Below are 23,384 nucleotides of genomic sequence, written 5' to 3'. Positions count from 1 at the left end.
GGGTTTGCTGCTGGTTCTTCCCGGGTTGGCTACTATCCCTTCCACCTCCGTGGAAGGGCAGTTCCCCCTGGCCACATTCCCCACTTCCGCAGGGGAGCGGCACACCGCCGGCTGGTTCTCTCGGGGGCTGCACGGGTTCCCTTAGATGTTCCCCATAGATGTTCCCCGTGCATGCCGTCTCTCTCCTCCTTTATAGTCCTCCTCCGCCAATCCCAACTCGGCTGCCCACACACCGAGTACGCTGCTCTCCTCCAATCAGGAGCAAGTCCTACAGTTTATCAGTTGAACTGGAGGCAGCTGTGCGGAAGCTGTTTACTTCTCTCCCAGCGCCATATTGTGGGAGAGCAGATGCATAGAATAAGTCTTAATTCGAGTAACTTAGTCTAGTCCGGATTGCTCCCCACAATATGAATTTCAGCATCATTTTTTTCTATACCTGAGAAGAATGTCCTTGGTATGTGGTTTGGTATTGTATTGAATCTGTAATTGCTTTTGGTAGTATGGATGATGTCAATTCTTCCAGTCGATGAACATTTTTTGTGTGTGTCTTCTACTATATTGTTCTTTTATGTTTTGTAATTCTCATTGTAGAGATTTTTGACATCCTTGGATAATTTTATTCCAAGGTATTTGATTTTTTTTTACCTATTGTGAATGGGATTGATCTTTGAAGTTGTTTCTCAGCTGTGGCATTGCCTGTGTATACAAAGGCTGTTGATTTTTGTGTGTGGATTTTATATCCTGATACTTCACCAAACTCTTCTATGAGTCCCAATAGTCTCTTACTAGAGTCTTTTGGATCCCTAATTATAGAATCATGTCATCTGAAAATTGGGATAGTTTGACATCCTCCTTTCCAATTTGTATCCCTTTGATTTCTTTTTTCTTGTCTAATGGCTCTGGTTACAACTCCCAGGACTATATTGAATAGCAATGGTGAGAGTGGGCATCTTTGTCTGGTTCCAGATCTCAGTGGGAATACTTCTAACTTTTCCCTATTCAATAGGATGCTGGCTATGGGTTTGTCATAAATTGTCTTGATTGTGTTGAGGAATGTTCCTTCTATATTCAATGTGCTTTAAAGCTTCATCATGAAAGGGTATTGTATTTTATTAAATGCTTTCTCTGCAGCTGTTGAGATAATCATTTGGTTTTTGTTCTTCAATTTGTTAATGTGATGTAGCACATTGATTGACTTGCAAATGTTGTATTATCCCTGTGTACCAGGGATAAGTCCCACTTTGTCCAGGTGAATGATGTATTGTTGGATTAGATTGGCTAGTATTTCATTGAGGAGTTTTGCATCTATGTTCATGAGGGAAATAGGTCTGTAGTTGTCTTCCTCTGTTGTATCTTTTTCAGGTTTAGGAATTAAGGTGATGCAGGCTTTGTAGAAAGATTTTGTGAGGATTCCCTCCCTTTCAATTGTTTTGAATAGCTTGAGAAGAATTGGAGTTAGGTCTTCTTTAAATGTCTAGTAGAGTTTAGCAGTGAAGCCATCTGGTCCTGGGCGTTTCTTTGCTTTATTACTGATTCAATTTCTGTCTTGGTTATCAGTCTGTTTAGGTTTTCTATGTCTTCATGGCTCAGTTAACGTAGGTTGTATGTGTCCAGGAATCTATCCATTTCTTTAAATTTTCTGATTTGATGGCATAGAGCTCTTTTTAGTAATTTCTGATGATTTTTTTATTTCTGTAGTGACTATTTTTAGATGTTCATCTCTAATTTTATTGATTTGTGTCTTCTTCCTCTTTTTTTTTCTGTTTATTTGGGCCAATGGAGAGTCAGTTTGGTTTATTGTTTAAAAAACCAGCTCTTTGTTTTGCTGATCTTTTTATTGTTTTTTTTGTTGTTGTTGTTGTTTCAAGTTTGTTTGTTTCTTCTCTAATTTTTTAAAGATTTATTTACTTATTTATTTGAAAGTCAGAGTTACACAGAGAGAGGAGAGGCAGAGAGAGAGAGAGAGGTCTTCCATCTGATGGTTCACTCCCCAATTGGCTGCAATGGGTGGAGCTGCATAGATCTGAAGCCTGGAGCCAGGAGCTTCTTCCTGGTCTCCCACACAGGTGCAGGGGCCCAAGGAGTTGGGCCCTTCTTCTCTAATTTTAATTATTTTATTTCTCCTACTAATTTTGGGTTTGGTTTACTGTTATTTTTCTAGGTCCTTGAGATGCATTGATAGCTCATTTATTTTGTATCTTTCTAATTTCTTGATGTAGACACCTATTGCTATAAACTTTCCTCTCAACACTGCTTTTGTTGTATCCCATAAGTTTCGATATATTGTGTTGTTATCTTCATTTGCTTCCAGAAAGTTTTTTATTTCTTCTATGACCCACTGTATATTCAGGAGCATGTTGTTCAGTCTCCATGTCTTTGCATATGCTCTAGAGATTCCTGAGTTGCTGATTTCCAGCTTCATTCCATTGTGGTCCCAGAAGATGTATGGTATGATTTCAATTCTTTCGAATTTGCTGAGACTTGCTTTATGGCCTAGTATGTGGTCAATCCTAGAGAAAGTTCCATGCACTGCTGAGAAGAATGTGTATTCTGCAACTATAGGATGAAAAGTTCTGTAGATATTGGTTAGGTCCATTTGGTCTATAGTGTCAATTAAATCTGCTGTTTCCTTGCTGATTTTCTGTCTGGTCAATCTGTCCATTGTTTAAAGTGGAGTATTGAAGTCCCTCATTATTATTGTATTGGAGTCTATGTCTCCCTTTAGATCCATTAACATTTCTTTTAAATAGCTAGGTGCCCTGTAATTAGGTGCATATACATTTATAATAGTCACATTTTCCTGTTGAATTGATCCCTTAATCATTACATAGTGACCTTCTTTGTCTCTTTTTAACAGTTATTGTATTAAAGTCTATTTTGTCTGATATGGGATGGCTATACCAGTTCTTCTGTTAGCATGGAGTAGCTTTTCCCATCCTTTCACTTTCAGTCTGCATATGTCTTTGTTAGTGGTATATGTTTCTTGTAGGCAGAAAATAGGTGGGTTTTGTGTTTGAATCCATTCAGCCAGTCTGTGCCTTCTAAATGGCGAGTTGAGGCAACTATTGATAAGGTGACTATTGATAAATAATGACTTTGCCCTGCCATTTTCTCAAAAATATTCCTCTTGTTTACTTTGGGGTTCCTTTGTATTTTTACTGGGGGATTTTCTGCCTTCATCTTCTTTCAGAGTGATGAACATGTTTCTGTGTTCATCCTTAAGCATCTTTTGTAAGACTGTATGAGTAGGGAAAAAATCTTTAAATTTTTGTTTGTTATAGAAGGTCTTTATTTCACCTTCATTCATAAATGAGAGCTTTGCAGGGTACAGTATTCTGGATTGACAACTTTTTGTTCTTACAACTTAGAATATATCTCACCATTCTTTCCTAGCTGTAGGGTTTCTGATGAGAAGTCAATTGTGAATCTAATTGGAAATCCTCTGAAATTAATCTGGTGTTTCTCTCATGCACGTTTTAGAATCTTTTCTTTATCTTTTACTGTGGAGAGTTTGACTACAATGTATTTTCGTAAAGATCTTTTCTGGAATTCTATGTGTTTCATGTACTTGGGTGTCCCTTTCTTTCTCCAAATTAGAGAAGTTTTCTGTAATTATTTCACTAAAAAGTCTTCTAATCCATTCTCTCTTTCCATGCCTTCAGGAACTCAGACCTGTATGGTGGGTCATTTAATAGTATCCCATAAGTCTCCAAAACTATTTTTTAGTTTTCTAATTTCTTCTTATTTTTGGTCTGTTTATAAAATTTCTAGCAATTTGTCTTCTAACTCAGATATTCTTTCTCCTACTTTACCAAATCTGTTGTTAAGGCTTTCCACCACATTTTTAATTTATTCTATCGAATTCTTCATTTTCAATATTTTGTTTTGATTTTTCTTTAAGATCTCAATTTCATGGGGGAAATTTTCTTTCAGGTCATGTACAGATTTCATTAGTTCATGAATTTTCTTTTGATTACTTCTAAGTGATTCTACGATCAATATTTTGGATTCCATTTCTGGTATTTCTTCAGTCTCTTCACAATATAGTTGAAGTGTATTCTTTTGTGGGAATCATGCTGTCTTCCTTATTTTTGCTTCTTGAATTGCTGAATTTATTTATTAGGTATTTGTGGAGATACTTGTTGGGCTTTTTGTTTGTTTGTTTTTTCCCTGTGATGGCTTTTATCTTTGGACTCTGCCTCTGTAGCTTAGTGGTGTGTTTGCTGTTTCAGTGAATACCCAGAGGCATGTGCTGGGTGTGGCCAGGGAGCTCTGTTCTGTGCTCCAGGGAGAAGGGAGTGTCTAAGGTGACACCCAAATTGGATGTGGTAAATCTCCTCTTTTTTTTGTTGTTTTTTTCCTAATCAGAGGGGAGTTGTGTTTAGCTCTGTTGGTATATTTTTACAGTCACCTCCTCTCCTTATAGTAGACCAATGCTGGGCACTAGCCCCAGTGGCTACAATTTACTTCTGCACTGGTACAAGAACCACATAAAGATCCATGCAGTCCTCAGTGAGATCACAGATCCCACAGTAGTGACCCTCACTATGAAATCAGAGAGCCCTGAGTGTGTAGAGCCTCCCATAGTGACTGCCCAAAGTCCCAGCTGCACCCTGAGCCCTCTCATGCAGCCAAAGTGCTTCCATAGTCCCATGAGACAAGGCTCCCACAGTCACAAGCACCCAGCCCCCTGTCAATTCTCCCAGTCAGACTTAGGCGTCTCCTCTCGGTTGATTGCTGGGTTTGTGTACATGAGATGACGTAGCTGTTATATATGTTCAAAATGGTGTTCGCCTTCTCTTGGTTAGTTACAGGACATGAGTGCTAGGTGACCGGGGAGAAAAGTGTGTCACCACAACTTTTTTTCCTCTAGTTTGGCTGGTACTCTGCCCCCTACAGGGCTCCAAGCCAAACTCATGTCAGGCTCTTCCCTCAGCTTTGTCACCAATGGCTTAGTCTGCTGCAGTCTGGTCTCACCTCACTCTCCAAAGCTGGTGCTGAGGCGCCAGCTGCTGAGGTCCTGAACTGCTTGCATCCACACCTTCCATGTAGGTCCACAATGTCCCTCTAATTTGCATCGAGATTCTTCTGCCATTTTCTCTCTAACTCTTCCCTGAAATTGCACTCTCTCCACTTTATTTTTTAACAGTCTTTCTCTAGACTAGAGCAGTGGTGAGCTCCCTCCCTATTCCCCCATTCCCCCATTTTGAAAACCTCTCGGCCAGTGCCTTGGCTCACTAGGCTAATCCTCCGCCTGCAGAGCTGGCACCCCGGGTTCTAGTCCCTGTCGGGGCACCAGATTCTGTCCCGGTTGCTCCTCTTCCAGGCCAGCTCTCTGCTGTGGCCCGGGAAGGCAGAGGAGGATGGCCCATGTCCTTGGGCCCTGCACCTGCATGGGAGACCAGGAGAAGTACCTGGCTCCTGGCTTCAGATCGGCGAAGTGTGCTGGCCGTAGCGGCCACTGGGGGGTGAACCAACAGAAAAGGAAGACCCTTCTCTCTCTCTCTCACTGTCCACTCTGCCTGTCAAAATAAATAAATAAATAAAAAATAAAAAATGAAAACCTCTCAAAACTCAACTACCTATGTTATTTTATACATTTTACAAGATGAAGTAGCAGAGGTTCAGAGAAGTTAGACTCAGCCACAATGACTCTTTTTCAAAGATTTATTTATTTATTTTTAAAGTCAGTTACAGAGAGAGTCAGAAATACAAAGAAGAAGAGGCAGAGACACAGAGATCCTTCACTGGTTCACTCCCTAAATGGCTGAAACAGCAGAGGCTAGGCCAGCATGAAGCCATGGGTGACAGGAGCCCAAATATTTGGGCTGCCTTCCTCTGCTTTCCCAGGGACATTTGCAGGGAGTTGGATCAGAAGTAGAACAGTTGGGACTCAAACCAGATCTCATATAGAATGCTCGCATTGCAGGCAGTAGCTTTAACCGCTGTGCCACAACACCGGCCCACCTGTGTGACTCCTAATCACCATGCCATTTGTCCATCTGTATCTTTCAGATGATCCTGGCCTCTCTCTTTTCATTGTAAGAGTCTTCAGGTAGGGCCAACACTGTGGCATAGTAGGAAAAACCACCACCTACAGTGCCAGCATCTCATGTGGGCGCCGGTTTGAGTCTCAGCTGCTCCATATCCAATCCAGCTCTCTACTATGGCCTGGAAAAGCAGTGGATGGCCCAAGTCCTTGTGTCCTTGGGAGACCTGGAAGAAGCTCCTGACTCCTGCCTTCCAATTGGCCCAGCTCCAGCCACTGCAGCCGTTTGGAGAGTGAATCAGCAGATGGAAGACCTCTCTACCTCCACCTCCACCTCCACCTCCACCTCCACTTCTGCCTCTGCCTCTCTGTAACTCTGAATTTCAAATAAATAAATAAATAAATCTTTAAAAAAAAAAGAGTCTGCAAGTGTGATTTATAAGTCTTCCATCCAAATTTCTCAAATTCTCAAATTTATTCCATAGGGTCCTGGAGTGGATGCTCTGAGAAGCCTAAAAGCTGACAACTTCCTCTCCAATGAGCTTTTCCGGTTATGTATGAAAACACGCAGAGCTCTAAAGTTCATAAAGTCAGAATGATTATCCTAGTCTTACTAGGTGTATGAACTTGGGCAAGTCACTTAGGCCTTTTCCTACATGACACTTCATCTAGGAGATGGAAGTAGTGAAAACCATCCTTATCTGATGGTCAAGAATGGGCCAGTTGCTCTCTTTGTCCATTTTCCTTCTTTTTATAATCTTATGAAGCTAAGATATGTGGGGAATTATGGGTCTTTCATTTACTTTTAATAATAAGGCAAACAAAGTTAATGGTCCCTGAAAACATTTTGTTCACCAAGTTTATTTTTCTCTTTTACTTGTTGCCTTATGAGTTACAGCTTCAGACATTACTTTGGCAGTTGCATCAGTTAATTTTTCCCCATTAATAACTGTGAACAAAAAAAATCATTAAATTTCCTTTGATCTTTAGCCTAGTATTTTAAATCCCTGCTGTTATCATCTAACTACATGCCTAGTCTTCATACCAACTAGATTACTCTTGGTTTCCATAACACATCTTGAATTTTTACCTACCTTTCTATCTGTATTCCTATGGTTCTGTCTGAGATGACCTTTGTACCTGATTCCAACAATATCCATCATTCTCAAGTTCAGCTCAGATGCCCTACCCTCCCTGAAGCTCTTCATAATCATTTCCATCCAGACTTAATCCCTCTTGTCTCTGTGTCCCACAGACATATTTTCTGCCTTTTCTATCCTACCCTATAGTCTTCTTTGTATTATTACTATTTGTAGTTATCCTGTCATTCTTATTAGGTGGTAAGCATCTGAGGGCTTCCTGCTGTGGCTTGATCATAGCAGGGAAGTGTGAGGGTAACTGCCTTATGCTTAAGTTATACTGCCAAGTTTATAACCTGGCTACATGATGAATTAGGTATATGACCTTGGGTACATCAACTTTCTAGCATATAATTTCCTCACCTATACCTACCACATGGGGATATTGTGAGAATTAACTGAGATATTCTATTCAAAGTGCTTAGCAAGTATCTGCTATGGTGTGGGTGCTTAGTAGATGTTAATAGTTATAATGCATACAGTGAGATCTCGATTGATTATTTAAATAAATATTTATCAAGTTTCATATTAGCTTGGGCTGCCAGACAAAATATCATAAATGGGGTGGCTTATAGTTCCAGAGGCTGGGAAATCTATTAGCAGAATGTCAGGCAGTTTGGCCCTTATTTAAAAAAATTTTAGATTTTATTTAAGGTAAATAAATTTCATGTATTTCATATATACAGATTTAGTAACGTAGTGATATTTCCTACCCTCTCCTCCATCCCGCCCACATTCCACAAATCCTCTTTCTTCCTATCTTATTCCCTTTCAATTTTTACAATGATCTATTTTCAGTTTACTTTATACTCATTAGATTAAACTTACACTAAGTAAAGAGTTCAACAGATAGTAAGAAGGAAAAATCATTGTTCCTCAACAGTAGAGACAAGAGCTATAAATAATCAATAGATCTCAAAATGTCAATTTCATTAGTATACATTACATTTTTGGTACTCTATTAGTTACCATAGATCAGGGAAAACATACGGTATTTGTTTTTGGTACTGGCTTATTTCACTAAGTATAATGGTTTCCAGTTGCATCCATTTTGTTGCAAAAGATAGGATTTCATTCTTTTTTATGGCTGAGTAGTATTCCTTGCTATACATATATCATAATTTCTTTATCCAGTCATCAGTTGCTGGATATCTGGGTTGAATCCATATCTTAGCTATTGTGAAATGAGCTGCAGTAAACATGGAGGTGCAGATAGCTCTTTCATATGCTGATTTCATTTGGTTTGGGTAAATTCCCAGGAGTGGGACGGCTGGATCATATGGTAGGTCTTAATTCATGGTAGGTCTTAATTCAATTCAAATTTCTTTTTCTTTTCTTTTCTTTCTTTCTTTCTTTCTTTCTTTTTTTTTTTTTTTTTTTGACAGGCAGAGTGGACAGTGAGAGAGAGAGAGAGACAGAGAGAAAGGTCTTCCTTTGCTGTTGGTTCACCCTCCAATGGATGCCGCGGCCGGTGTGCTGCGGCCGGCGCACCACGCTGATCTGAAGGCAGGAGCCAGGTACTTCTTCTGGTCTCCCATGTGGGTGCAGGGCCCAAGTACTTGGGCCATCCTCCACTGCACTCCCTGGCCACAGCAGAGAGCTGGCCTGGAAGAGGGGCAACCGGGACAGAATCCGGCGCCCCAACGGGGACTAGAACCTGGTGTGCCGGCGCTGCTAGGCGGAGGATTAGCCTAGTGAGCTGCGGCGCCAGCCTGTAAATTCAAATTTCAGAGGTATCTCCACACTGTCTTCCGGACTGGCTGGACCAGTTTACATTCTCAACAACAGTGGATTACAACAGTATCTTTTCCTCCACATCCTCCCCAGCATTTACTGTTTGTTGATTTCTGTATGAGAGCAGTTTTAATTGGGGCGAGGTGAAACCTCATTGTGGTGATGGCTAGTCATCCTGAGCATGTTTGGTTCTTGGTGAGGGCCCTCTTCCTGGCTTGCAAACGGCTTCCTTCTTGTTCTGTACTTACATGGTAGACAGAGATGATAAAACCAATGATCCCAGGGGCTGGTGCTGTGGCACAGTAGGTTAATCCTCTGCCTGCAGTGCCGGCATCCCATATGGGTACCAGTTCTAGTCCTGGCTGCTCTTCTTCTGATCCAGCTCTCTGCTATGGCCTGGAATAGCAGTAGAAGATGGCCCAAGTTCTTGGGCCCCTGCACTCGCATGGGAGACAGGGACAAGCACCTGGCTCCTGGCTTCGGATCAGCACAGCTCCAGCCTTTGCAGCCATTTGGGGAGTGAACCAATGGAAGGTAGACCTTTCTCTCTGTCTCTCCCTCTCACTGTCTGTAACTCCGCCTGTCAAACAAATAAATAAATATTAAAAAAAAATTTGATCCCAAATTGAGGGCTTCACCATCATGACCTCAACTATCCCTACTACCTTCCAAAAGTGCAGCCTCCAATACCATCCACTGGGGGTTAGGGTTTGCGAAGACACTATTCAGTCCATATCAAGGTTATCACTTGTTGAGTCAATCAAGGATACAGCAATGAACCAAACAGTTTAATCTCATTCTCATAGGAGACGAAGGCAGTGTGGAAAGGCAGAATAATGACTCTCAAAGATTATATGCCACATCTCCACAACCTGTGAATATGTTACAATACATTATAAAAGGGAATTAGGTTGCATTGCAGTTGGAATTAAATTTGCTGATCAGCTGACCTCAACACAGAGAGAGAATCCTGCATTATCTGGATAGGCTAAATGAAATTCTAAAGGTCTGTGGTGAAGGAATGGAAGCAGGTTATAGGGTAAGTGGTTTCTGCCTGGCTCTACTTCCTGCCTGTGTCATAACTAGTAGTTGTCATGAAGGAACCCCTCAACTAGCTTTAAAACCAAAACTTCCAAATATTATGTACCAGATGGCAATACACTCTACGAAGAAAACTGGAGCAAGACGTGTAACTGGATAGGGAGGGTCAGGAGGGGATGATTGCACTTTTAGAGTTGAGGGGAAGGCATCTGGCACAGTGGGTTATGCCTCAGTTTGGGAGGGCCGCATCTCACATGGGATGCACCAGTATCAGACCTAGCTACTCACTTCTGATTCCAACTTCCTGCCATTGCGTCCTGGAGGGAGCAGGTGATGGCTTAAGTGCCTGGGCTCGAGACGCAGCTAGAGTTCTGGGTTCCTGGTTTCAGCATGGCCCAGCCCTGGCTGTGGTGGGCACATGGAGTGTGAACCAGAAGATGGACGATCTCTCCTTTTCATTCTGTTTCTGTCTCTGTCACTTTGCCTTTCAAGTAGATGAAAATAAATAAACATTTAAATAGAGTTGGAAGAGGAGACCTCCTGTGACTTTTGAGCAAAGAACTGAAAGAAGTGAGGTAGTACCTGAGCATGAAGTATCTGAATTCAAGAACTCTGTTCCTGGTAAAGGGGATAGCAAGCATCAAGGCCCTGGGGTAGCAGCTTACCTGGCATTTCTGGGGGCCAGGGAAGGTATCATAGATGGAGAAGTGACTGTGATGTGAAAGTTTGAAGGAGATGAGGTCAGAAACAAAGGGATGCAGTTTGTGCTGGTTTTATTCTGAGTGCGACAGGAAGTAAAAGGAGGATTTTGTGTAGCAGAGTGACAGTGACTTGCATTTCAACAGAATGACAAGGCTGCTCTGTGGAGAGAGGCCAGAGAGAGTGACACGGGGGAAGCAGAGGGATCAGTTAGGAGGCCACTGCATTAATCCATTCTAAAGGTATGGGTGGCTCAGACCAGGGTGGTACCTGTGGGGCGGGTGGAAAGAAATCTACTTTTGGATAAGATTTGTGGCGGCATCATGGGTAAAACAGAAAAGTCAAAGATGATTCCACAGTTTGGGGCCTGAGTAAAGGACAGGTTGGTGTGGCCATTCACTTAATTTAGAGTTGGTTCAGTTTGGATGAATTCTTGTTACTCAAATCCTCATCTCCCTCCGTTATTTCTCTTCAGACTACTCTTCCAAAGACATAAAGACGCACACACACAATAGTAACCAGTGGGAAAGAGTGTCTTGCTCCACTCACCTGGAACATAGCTGGATTTGCTATGTAACCCCTATGCAGGGCTCTGGTAAAAGGCGGATTGGAGAGCGGGGGCTCAGATCTAGAATGGTGGATCTTCAGAGCAGATTCCAAAGGCTGACACATTTTCCTCCAGCCACCCAATAACAGGCAGAGAAGCTGGATCAGGGAGTGGGTGACCCTACTCACTGCTGAGCTATCCAGGGAACACCAGACTCCCTCTCAATCACCAGATTTGGCCCTCCTCCCCACGGAAGGATTTGGTGGGTTGGGGGTGGGGGAGAGTGGGGTCAAAGTTCCCTTTTCTCTGAGCATAAGGCTGAAATCTAGGGGGAGATGCAGGAATATTTTCATTAACCATTGATTAGAAATCAGTGCCCACTTAGCCCTGCCAATGACTTTTTTTTTTTTTTGACAGGCAGAGTGGACAGTGAGAGAGAGAGAGACAGAGAGAAAGGTCTTCCTTTTGCCGTTGGTTCACCCTCCAATGGCCGCCACGGCTGGCGCGCTGTGGCTGGCGCACAGCGCTGATCCGATGGCAGGAGCCAGGTGCTTCTCCTGGTCTCCCATGGGGTGCAGGGCCCAAGGACTTGGGCCATCCTCCACTGCACTCCCTGGCCACAGCAGAGAGCTGGCCTGGAAGAGGGGCAACCGGGACAGAATCCGGCGCCCCGACTGGGACTAGAACCCAGTGTGCCGGCACCGCAAGGCGGAGGATTAGCCTAGTGAGCCGCGGCGCCGGCCATCCCTGCCAATGACCTTTGCATTTGCACCTGACAGGTGAGCATGAATCTGAGAGCAAAAGTTGGATCTCAATGTTTCGCTTTCGTTTCTGAGACAAGAAACCTTCTTCTTCCTCTCTTAACAGGAAAGAAAGATCCGTGTAATGAGAATCCCAGGGCAGGCAACTGCCTCCTCCCAATTAGCGGCCAGAGAGGGAGACAGCAGGACTAATAAAGGTAAACTGGAATAATTAAGGGCCATTTCCATCCTAATTGTGCTAGATAATGAAGGGCTCTCTGATTGTCATGCGCACCAAAGAACAAAAGCAGCTTTGAGTGCAGTGACTGGGGTTTGAGCATCTGAAGATTAGGGCTGTCTGGAAATGAGGTTGCACTTCTCAGGGATGCACAGGAATATTGCTTGGTGGCTGCATCTTTGTATCTGGCAGAGTTCTAAATTCATAGTCATTAATATATTTCCCTGCCCAAATAATGCAGAATTAAATAGAGTCATACGATCCTGGTGGAAACCAATGGCGAATGGTATTTAATAAAATGCTTGCAATATCAGAGATGACCAGCCATCACAAAAGATATGTGGGCTTTTGGAGTCTCATTTAGTAGTTGTGGAAGCTTCTTTTGGGAGCCATGTTTTTTCCATATATCCTAAATTCTACTTAATGTATTTCCATGTCTCTTGAAAGTGTGCCTAAAAATTGTAAAAGGCAATTTAAAAAAGTATTTATTAATTATTTATTTCAAAGGCAGAGAGAGTTTTCATGTGTTGGTTCACCCCCACCCCCACCCCCAATGCCTGTAACAGCCAGGGCTGGGCCACATGAGCCAGGAGCTAATTGATCAGGGTCTCTCACCTGAGTGCGGGGGAACCATCACCTGCTGCTGCCGAGGGTGCACATTACAGGAGGCTGAAATGGAACCAGGACCCAAACACAGGCACTCAGATACATGATGCAGATTCCAAGTAGCTCCAACACAGACCCTTAAAACGCAATTCTTAGTCGTTTGTTACTCCTCAGGCAATATGCATGACACGCTACAGAAGGATCAGGAAGACCCAGTTCTTTCTCTCAGGACACCAGGGAGCTGGCATTTGATGACTCCTACTATGAACTAGGAACACTTTCCTCTCTAGGTGGTCTGGAAGTGGCCGCGGTGGATCCAACGCCTCCTTTCTCAAGTAACATCTTCCTCGCCGCCCTGGCCCAAGGGTCAGCGTCTTTTCTGCAAAGTTGGGAGCCCCCACACAAGGCCCACATCCTGTAACTTGCCCGAGGCAACACTATCCTGAAGGCTCACCCACAGAGCTGCCGTCCCGCAGGCGGCCGCCAGGGGTCCCCGCTCGGCGTCCCGCACGCTGCTCGTCAAGCCCCGGCGGGCTGTGCGGCGCGCTGGGCGCATGTTGGGGCTGCTTTGGAGTCGCAGCGGCTGCAGCGGGAGCCCGGGCGCTGGCCCCAGAGCCCCTCGTGTGGATCCGCAAGCGTCTCCCCTCCTGCCCGAGTTCACTGCTTTTCTCTCGCGCCGCCTGCAGCTGATCCAGTGAAGGGAGCCGACAGGGCCCTGGCTCGAAGGTAAATCCCCGCGGTGAGAGAGAACCGCTCCGGGCGACGGAAGGCGGCGCAGCCCGGCAGCTCCTCGCTCCCGTTCGCGCCCAGGCGGGCAGAGGTATGGGGTACACCTGGGGCGGGTGCAACAGGGGAGTGGGGGTGGTGTCGGACCCTTCTCTCCTGCCCTCAGTCCCCGGGGCTTCCGGGGCCAGAGCCCGCTTTAAAACCGAGCCCCAGCCGTGGCTGCCGGCCGGCTCCCTGGGCGCAGTACCCGGGCAGGAGCGAGGGTCGAGTTCCCACCGCGGGATCCGTGGCCTTGACTTTACAAGATCTGAGCGAAAACGCCTCCCACGGTCCGGAACCGCAGATGGGTGCGGGGTGCCGAGCTGGGCTGTGTGTGGCGAGAACAACTTTTCGGCAAGTGCACTTGGGCAGGGGGATCACGTTTGAGCGTCCGGCTGGGCTTGGGGCCGCGTCGGGGAACTCCGCGCCGTCAGCCGGGTCGCCCCGGGGCTTGCGGGTGCTTCGTGGAGGGCGGTAGTGAGTTAAGAACCTACAAATCCTGCTGAACTCTTGGGCCAACAGCTGTCAAGCTTCGGCAGTGCCAGCCCCTCCCTTTGCCTGTACCGGGGAGGAAGGGGGAAAACCTCACAACTTTTCTTCGCTTGCTCCTCCCCGCTTTCGGACCCCTCTCGCGAGGGTCAAGGGCCGAACCCTGGCGCCAGGCAGGTACTAGAGACCTTAAATCCCTCGGGATCCGCCTCACCCTCCTTCCCGGGCCCCTCCTAGCGCCCTCCCCGCGGGGACCGCGCTACTGAGCCGGCTGTGGTCGCGGCGAATGGCCTTTTGTTTCTCCGCGTTTCTCCCATTGTTTGCCTTTCCAACATCTGGCGAGGCTTGGGAAGCGAAAGAAGCCCCTCTGTCGCCCCTCTCCCCGGTCCCCCGTGCCTCCCGCGCCAGCCGCTTGGCCCGCCCGGGTTGGGGATCCGGGCCGAGGGAGAGAGGAGCCCGACCCTAGAGAGGCCGCCCCAGCCGAGGCCCTGTGGTTAGGAGGGCGGAGGGAAAGTGGTCCCTTCTCCGCCTCCTCGGCTGCCTGTGGCCCAGGGCGCATTTTTCAGATCTTATCCCAGGCGCGCCGCAAAGGGCGCAAGTTTGAAAAGGGTGCTGCTTTCGAGAGAGTGGAAAGGAGGTTCCGCCCCGCCCCAGGGTGTCCAGTGGCTGGTTCCATTTCAGTCTCCCTGCGAAAGCGGTGTGGCTGGGTGCTGCCAGGGCAGGAGGAGGGTGTCAGGGCCCCTCTGGTTAGGCAGAAAGCCGCGGTTCTGGGGTTTGCAAGTTTCCAAGGACTGGAGGGCAGGGAGGGAGATGCAAATAGACTTTTAGCTTCAAGCCTGGAAATCTGTAGTGCGGTGGTTCGCTTCCGCCTAAGCCTAGAGTTCTGGTTTCACTAGGGCTTGAAGTGCCCTCCCTGTAGTGTAGGAAAAGCGGATCCTGAGGATTCGGGCCGAGCAAGAAAGACCCGGTGACCTGGGCTGGGCCCGAGCTTCCCTGTGCAGGTTGCAGGTGGCCCTGGTTCCCTGTTCAAGTTAGATGCTCACACCCGCTGTTCCCTCTCGGGCAATGTGGATTACCTATCAAGGGGCTTCGTGGAGAGCAAAGCTACCTCTGGGAGAAGGCAGGGGCCCCAGGTGGTGCTCAGAGTCATTTAGCCTGTGAGCGGGAGGCCAAGCCTGCACACCTGTTGGAACCTATACTTTTGCATAGCCTGGCAGTGGACTGGGTTTTGTGGGGTGACCACAAAAGGAGCCCCTCTTCCAAGGAGGTTCAATTACACTCATTTTGTCCTTCAACTTAAAAAAAAATACTCACATGAAAGGCAGTCATAGAAAAAGCGAGAGAAATCTTTCATTTCTTGGTTCACTCCCTAAATATCTGTGAAGGCTGGGGCTGGGCGGGGCAGAAGCCAGGAGCCTGGGACAACATCCTGATCTCCCCTGTGGGTGGCAGGGGCCAAAGGACAGGGGCCATCTTCTTCTGCTTTTCCAGGCACATTCGCAGGCAGCTGGATCAGAGCTGGAGTAGCTCCAAGGACTTACGCTGTTTGGAACAGGGGCTTAACCCGCTTTGCCACCCTAGCCCCATGTCCTCCAACTTTTGATCCCTCACCTCCTCAGGGGAGGGAGGAGCTTTCGGGGAACTTGGGATTTAAACTTGGAGTCCTGTGTGAAGTCCGAACCTCACGTTCCTTCTGGGGTGAATCACCACACTACTTGTGACCTGGGAACTCACTCAAACATTTTTAGTGGAAATTGTGCTTGGCTCTACACAGTTCTAAGAATTTTTCCTTTATAGACTTAACAGAACTTTGGGGCTTGTATTTATTTGTTTATTTGAAAAACAGAGTGACACAGAAAGAGAAAGGGAAAGAGAAAGTATTTTCTGCTTGTGGTTCACTCCCCACATGGCTGCAGCCGCCATGGCTATGCCAAGCCACAGCCAGGAGCTCCGTCTGGGTCTTCCACGTGGGTGCATTTCTGACTTAAACAATGAAAGGCACTACACATTTCCGAAGCTTTTTCCAGATCTTTAGATACAGGAATCAAACAGTGTACCACAGAAATCTTCACTAGTGCTCTGAACCGGAATCATAGGCTCACAAGTTTGACTAAGAACCCAGTGGTCATCTGATTCAACCGCCCATTCTGTTTCACTATGGATCTTAACTTTCTTTAAGCAATGAAATACCATTCTCCAAATGGCATCCTTTCAAACAAACCAAGCTGAGAAGCAAATGGACCAGGAAGTCAATCCTCCCACCACCCTCCCCGCCCCAACATGAGGGCAGAAAGGAAAGGCTTTGGTGCTACGGAGCTTGCCTCAGCTCTTAATGTGCTGAACTTCCATATCATAATCACTTTGAGCACCAGAGGCTTTAGTCATTGAAATGTGACCTTTTGCAATGTTCTCTGCTCCATGGCCTCTGTCTGCTATTTTTGTGAAGCCCGAAGGTGGGAGAGCAAAGCCAGTGTCAAGTGGCCAAAGGGGAGAGGAAGAGAGAATACAAAAAGAGAGGGGATCTTATTCCATTAAACCTGTATTCAGGACTTTCCAACAAGACATGGTACACCCAGGGATGGTTGACATTCCCTCTGTTTAGGGAAGGGATCAAGGTCAAACTTTAGAGACAGCAAACATTACATAAACTACCAATAATCCAATTTGAGGGTAGGCTTACAGGATGGCCAAATCATTCTTTAAATGAAGATGAAGGAGGAGGAAAAGAAGGAGATTTTAGAAGGAAATGGAATTAAAAAAAATTTTTTTAAATCTATTTGAGAGGTAGAGTTACTGACAGTGAGAGGGAGAGACAGAAGTCTTCCATCTGGTGGGTCACTCCCCAGATGGCCATAATGGCTGATGCTGGGCGGATCTGATGCTGTGAGCCAGAAGCTTCTTCTGGGTCTCCCACATGGGTGCAGGGGCCCAAGCGCTTGGGCCATCTTCCACTGCTTTCTCAAGCCATAGCAGAGAGCTGGATCTGAGGAGGAGCAGCTGGACTAGAACTGGTGCCCATATGGGCTGCAGCCCTGCAGGTGGAGGATTTACCTGTGCTGCAGTGCCAGCCCCAGGAAGTGGAATTTTTAATTATAAAAATATACCTTATCTCCTCCTGAGAAATGCTGTGAATCTGTAAAAGTAGGAGAAACATCTTGTGATTTCCACTCGGACGATCTCCCTGGCACAGTAACTGTATTTCTTATCTTCCAGGAAATTGTTCATCCTGTAGAAATACTTCCTCAGCTCCAGGTTGTTGAGCAGGAAGCCCCCAGTGCCTGAGTATTTCATCTCCTCCTCTTTGGTTTCATGTATGTCTTCCATTAGGCATTGTTCCAGATATGCCACTTGCTCATAAAGTCCATTTTGAATTTGCGTCAGATGTGTCTCTTCCCAAGTGGTCTGGAAGGCATGTCGCATGAAGATACAGAAGGCCTGTGTGGATATTTCATACCAGGCTTCCTTGATGTCCCTTTTCTCCATCTGGCTGTGTGATAGGATCTCTTGGGGTAACTCAAAATCTTTGATTTCTCTTAGACACTCTATGGGAAATGAATGGCTCACATTTCTCAGAAGTTTCATGTTTTTCCAGATGACCCTATTGAGGTTAACATTCAAGAAGTCACAGTCCAGAGCTTGGAAACCGATAATGAACACATGCATAAGGAATGCAAGCCACCAACACTTTTGAATCATGTCAGGCTAGGCACTCGTTCTTCCCAAGCTAAAATATCTATCCAAGGTTGACGGTGATATGTAGGTACTCCTCCGTGTGCCTTTATATATGTGACTATTCAGCAGGAGGAGTTTCCGCATTCATCATTTTTATAGTTCTCAGGGTTGCAGCCCCTTTCCTTGTCTTTTAGGCTTGTTTGACTTCGGTGACAGCACTGATTTTGGAAGTGCTATCTTTTTTTTAAAGTGAGCAAAGCATACTGTTGTGTGATCTTAGATGCCTTTATAACCCACCCCAGCACTGCAGGATCATCACAACACCACCCACACTAAGTAGTTCTGAAATCTGTGATTCTGTGCTCTCACTTACTCATCGAGCTCTGTAACATAACATGCAGCACTCCTTCATGAAATGTGTTTGGCATGCTTTTCTGTGGCCAAACAGCCTCTCTCGTTGATTTCATCATAGACATTGACCAAATGCTTGTGATATTTGATTACTAGGTCATGAGAGCATAACGTAGTTTAATGCTGTTACAGTAGTTTTTGTATTTGTGTATTTGGATATTTTCTCTTTTTATTGGATTTCTATGGGTCTTGCAAAAGATGAAAAACAGAGTTGGTCCTTTTTGCATGATGCTTATCAAAGACAAGTCTAAGCTGACTTGGTTTTCTGTCCCTTTTAGAAACTGTTGATATTATCCAGCTACTCTTTCCTTTAGGTAAATCCATCCCTGACTAGCATTGCTGCCATGTCTTTGATATCTTTCTTAGAAGTTCTCCAGTGGGTTGTATATTTCAGAGTATGTTTCTGCTTCATTAACTTCTCTGTTGTACTATCATACTTTTTTTAATTTTAAAAATAATAGTTTAGACAGTATCATGAAACTTCTGCATGGTTATTTTACTGTCTGACTTGGGGGTTCTAAACTCTGTAAATCCTTTTGTTCTTGTTTTTTTTTTTTTTTTTTTTTTCACTGAAAAGGCATATGAGTATGAAGTCACCTATTTTAGTTAAGCTAATTCATACCTAACTCAGTAATACTGTGGTAATGATGGCTATCCACCATCTGTGGCCTTTACATTGTTTGACCTACTCTCTTGTGATGGTCTAGGCAATTGGCTTTCTTTCTCCAGGAAAGTAAAATGGAATGTCATTCCAAGAGCCTAGCTCATTTATTTGTCTATATTTAACAAGAATACCAAGAAGGGAAATTAAGCCAGATTGCCTTCTGATGACAAGAAGTTCTGCTCATAGGTGATGGAAGTAGCTACAGATCTGGCTCTTGTCAGCTATTTTGAAGTTCCCTGTATTTTCTACCATGCATGGTTTTGTCATTTTAACCCTCTCACCCCAGGTTTCGCCTTTCACTGTCATTCCATATCAAAAGTCTATTTAAAAAAAATTTTTTTTTTTGACAGGCAGAGTGGACAGTGAGAGAGAGACAGAGAGAAAGGTCTTCCTTTGCCGTTGGTTCACCCTCCAATGGCCGCTGTGGCCGTCACACCACGCTGATCTGATGGCAGGAGCCAGGTGCTTCTCCTGGTCTCCCATGGAGTGCAGGGCCCAAGCACTTGGGCCATCTTCCACTGCACTCCCTGGCCACAGCAGAGAGCTGGCCTGGAAGAGGGGCAACCAGGACAGAATCCAGTGCCCTGACTGGGACTAGAACCCAGGGTGCCGGCGCCACAGGCGGAGGATTAGCCTATTGAGCCACGGCGCCGGCCTATTTTAAGAATTTATCACGTGGCAATCACATGATTTCAAAATCCCATGATCAAAGAAGCAAGCATGTTCTAAGTGTTTTAGGTAGGAGGAGTAATTCCTAGAGTTTTGTTACAGCATGGAGCTCATTGCCCATGTGTTAGAAATGCTAATTGATGATGATATTAACAATATTCATCACAAAGAAGGAAAGATGGTTGGCTTGTATGTCTGCCCCTCCACCACCACTAGGATTTCCTGATTTACCAAATAAAAATACTGAACACCCATGCAATATTTTGAGACATAACTGTTCCAAAACAAGCCTTTGTTGTTAAACCAAAATTCAGATTCAGCTGGGTGTCTTTATTTTATCTGGCAACACCATCCACCAGGCAAGCTCCCATTAACCTCCCAACAGGTTTAAGACATGACCCTCTTTGCAGGAAGCCTTTCCACTGCTCTTCTCTTCCTCTTCTTTAAAATTGCATTTCACTACACTTCTCTTTGCGGGGTTCACTTGTGTGCATATCCCAAACAGCAGTGCACACTCCACAGAGGGGATGTGCTGTGCTAAAACAAAGGAGTGCACACACTCACAACCATGTATGCACTCACACATAACTGCTTGGATTAGAAGTGTATTATACATGCTTCTATAAAGCCATTCCATCTGAATGTATCTCAAAATACAGTAAGAATGAGAGTGCAAGGAACACTTTTATCCTTAAATGCACCAATCAGAGCTGCTTAGTCTGTCATTAGTAGAATATGCAGTGGCATGCTAACATGGTTTCTGTGGCATCTACTCTTACTTCTCTATCATGCCCTGGGGTCATTTATGAGTCCTCAGGCTCTCCTCCCAGGGATAGTTGACTAGCAGGGCCTGCCTTTTCCATAGAGCTGTGTGAAGTATATGTGTAAGGTTAAGGTTAACAGTAGTGGACAAGACACAGTTTTTTTTTTTTTTTTTTTTTTTTTTGACAAAATAAATGAGGCATTTCAGTCTAGACAAGATAGCTGTGATTCAGCTCAGGGGCATTTGGCACCTGCTCTTAAGATTTATCGCTCTCCATGAAAAGGCAAGTTTGAAGCAGAGTGAGAGTAACTTGTTCATTTGTGTTACTCAGTACATGAACTTGAGTAATTCTGCTTGTGGGGTCAGAAGTTGATTGAACCAGGTAGGGAGCCCAGGGACAGGCAGCTCTGCATCCAGGCCTGGCAGTCCTCTCCATGTGGTGTGTGGGCAGCAATTACTACTGAGTTGTGTGCAGCTATTTTAGCCTAGAGCAACCTTGAAAGCTGTGGTAGTGTTAGTGTTCTGCTGACTATTGCTGCCTCCACATTGAGGCCTGCCTCTCACATGGTCCTCTGGTCCCTTTCTTGGCTGTGCTTTTCTTAATGTTTTCTTAATATCCTGTAGAAATTCCTAATAGCTACATGAATAATACATAGATATATCTGAATTGTGAAAGTTCAGATACTTCACGGAAATACAAGTTTTGATTGACAGCTCAACCTCATGTCATGCTGCCATCCCCTCCTGCAGTAACTACAGTTATCAGTTTGGTGTGTGGCCTTGCTTGATATCTTTCTCCCCATTAAAGTCTAACTTCCATGAAGAGAAGTGCAAAAACTGACTTATTTGCTGCCATCTCCTAAACTCCCAGCAGGACCCAGAGAGTTTGAGAGAGACCTGAATCACTTCCATAGGTAGGGGTAGTAAGACTTGTACCTATATATATATATATATATATATTTTTTTTTTTTTGACAGGCAGAGTTAGACAGAAAGAAAGAAAGGTCTTCCTTTTCCATTGGTTCATCCCCCAAGTGGCCGCTACGGTCGGGATGCTGCGGCCAGTGCGCTGCGCTGATCCGAAGCCAGGAGCCAGGTGCTTCCTCCTGGTCTCCCATGCGGGTGCAGGGCCCAAGTACTTGGGCCATCCTCCACTGCCTTCCTGGGCCACAGCGGAGAGCTGGACTGGAAGAGGGGCAACCGGGACAGAATCCAGCACCCCAACTGGGACTAGAACCCGGTGTGCTGGCGTCATAGGCAGAGGATTAGCCAAGTGAGCCGCGGTGCCAGCCGTACCTATATATTTTTAAAATTACCGTAGCAGGTACTGTCATTTGAATATTATTTTGGGTGACCCTCAAAGACTGGTTTGTTAAATGCTTGATCCCCAAAGTGATGCTAGTTAGGAGGTGGTGGAACCTTTAGGAAGTAGAACCCAGTGGAGGGGTTGGTCCTTAGGTCACCAAGTGTGTCCTTTGGAAGGCAGTTCTCATGTGACCCACTGAGTTCTGTGAGAGTTGTTATAAAAGCCCCAGTTTGGGCCCACACACTCTCTCTGCTTCTGGGCTTGCAATGTGTTCCTTCTTCTATACTTGTTCCACCACTGCCATCCACTGCCCTCATGGAGGCCAAGCCAATGTAGATGCCCAAGGTTGGACTTTAACCTCCCAAACTGTAAGCTATATAAATCTTCTGTCTTTAGAAAGTTAGTTATTATAGTGAGAAAATGATGACTTATACAGCAGGATTATTAAATTGTGATACGCTTTGACATTTAATCCTATGAATGTGTCTCTATGACTGTGTGTATATGTACATGTATGTGTATATGTACCTCATTTGGGGATAATAGTAAAAGGTCTATCTTATAAGCCCTTAGTGCATATGAGACTAGCAATAAATGGCTCCCAAACCTGATCTATGATAGATCCAGGTGCCTATGACAACACTGGGTACATAGCGGGTACTTGATAATCATTTGTGAGATGACTGGATGAAGTTAATAAAGCCATGTCTCAATGACAGAGAAGTCATTTATGTTTTAGTTCTTTTTGTCTAGGGATATGGGGAGAACAAAATCAGGAGTTAAGAACCATTGAGGAGTTTATAAAATGGTAGATGGATGGCCCGCGCTGCGGCTCACTAGGCTAATCCTCCTCCTGTGGCACTGGCACCCCAGGTTCTAGTACCAGTCAGGGCGCCGGATTCTGTCCCGTTTGCTCCTCTTCCAGTCCAGCTCTCTGCTGTGGCCCGGGAAGGCAGTGGAGGATGGCTCAGGTCTTTGGGCCCTGCACCCGCATGGGAGACCAGGAGGAAGCACCTGGCTCCTGGCTTCAGATCGGCGCAGCGCGCTGGCCGTGGTGGCCATTTTGCGGGGGTGAACCAACGGAAGGAAGACCTTTCTCTCTGTCTGTCTCTCTCACTGTCTAACTGCCTATCAAAAAAAAAAAATATATGGTAGATGGTCATTCAAGTATCCATTTAATATTCTCTGTTACTACTGATGCTTGCTCTTTGGGATTCCCCAAGGAATCCCTTATGCCTTTAACTCTAGTGATGTCATACAGTTTTGTATTTTTTTGGGTGATTCATATGTCTTTGCCTCCAGAGTAGAAATGTGTCCAACTTGATTGTGTACCAATGGCAGCTCTTACATAAAGATACTTAATGTTCGTACTTTCAAACACTGCCATCTGATTGCTTATAATTCTCAAGTCTGACTGGGTAGTAAGCCGTGTAGGAAGACCTCTTGAGAGTAGCTAAGACCATTTCCCCTCTCTACCCTTCCCAAACTCTCTCTCCCTCTACCACCAAAATTGCCACTTGGTACTGGATGCTCCCAGTAGCTTCGATCTTATATCACCCTAGGGAGATTGTTTTGGACAAACCAACAGCCCATTCACTTTTATAGCCCAGCTGGAGATTATGCACAGAGTAACTTCCTACAGAGGAATCGTTTCAGTTCTTAGAAGGTGATTCATCGTCAGAAAGAAATTGAGCATGGTGGAATAAGAAATGAATAAGTAAATATTACACCATCACTGGAACCTACCTACTCTCTGTTGCAGGAATACCAGAGTAGCCTCCATCCATACCCTCATTGCACTGTTAGTTTATCTGGTCCTTTTGAACCCTGATGGGGCCTTTCCTTCTTGGGCAGAAGACTTTTAGATAGCAGCAAAAAGATGTCATCCGCCAGAAAAATCCTCTCCGTTACCC

The 23,384-nt window shown here is 45.2% G+C and overlaps 2 protein-coding genes across 10 annotated transcripts in view; one reads left to right on the top strand and one right to left on the bottom strand.

Annotated features, from left to right (window-relative positions):
- The first annotated feature begins 11,592 nt into the window (after positions 1-11,592).
- The window catches only part of MOB3B (MOB kinase activator 3B), a 237,140-nt gene continuing 225,348 nt past the window's right edge, over positions 11,593-23,384 (top strand). For 2 of the 9 annotated variants that reach the window (XR_016224159.1, XR_016224160.1), the window contains exon 1: positions 11,593-13,553. The gene's annotated coding sequence lies outside the window, so the exon portion shown is untranslated. The remainder of the gene's footprint in view (positions 13,554-23,384) is intronic. The other 7 variants (XM_089318071.1, XM_089318063.1, XM_089318052.1 and 4 more) reach the window with 6 other exon arrangements.
- Positions 17,048-17,683, bottom strand: IFNK (interferon kappa). The gene has a single exon (XM_070061330.2). The coding sequence runs from the start codon at positions 17,681-17,683 to the stop codon at positions 17,093-17,095; it is 591 nt and encodes a 196-aa protein (XP_069917431.2). The 3' UTR covers positions 17,048-17,092.

This window comes from Oryctolagus cuniculus, chromosome 1 (assembly GCF_051225735.1).
Source record: "Oryctolagus cuniculus isolate XC-2025 breed Fujian yellow rabbit chromosome 1, ASM5122573v1, whole genome shotgun sequence".
Taxonomy (NCBI): Eukaryota; Metazoa; Chordata; class Mammalia; order Lagomorpha; family Leporidae; genus Oryctolagus; species Oryctolagus cuniculus.
Note: the sequence above shows the minus strand (reverse complement) of the source record. Positions and strands in the feature narration are given on the sequence as shown.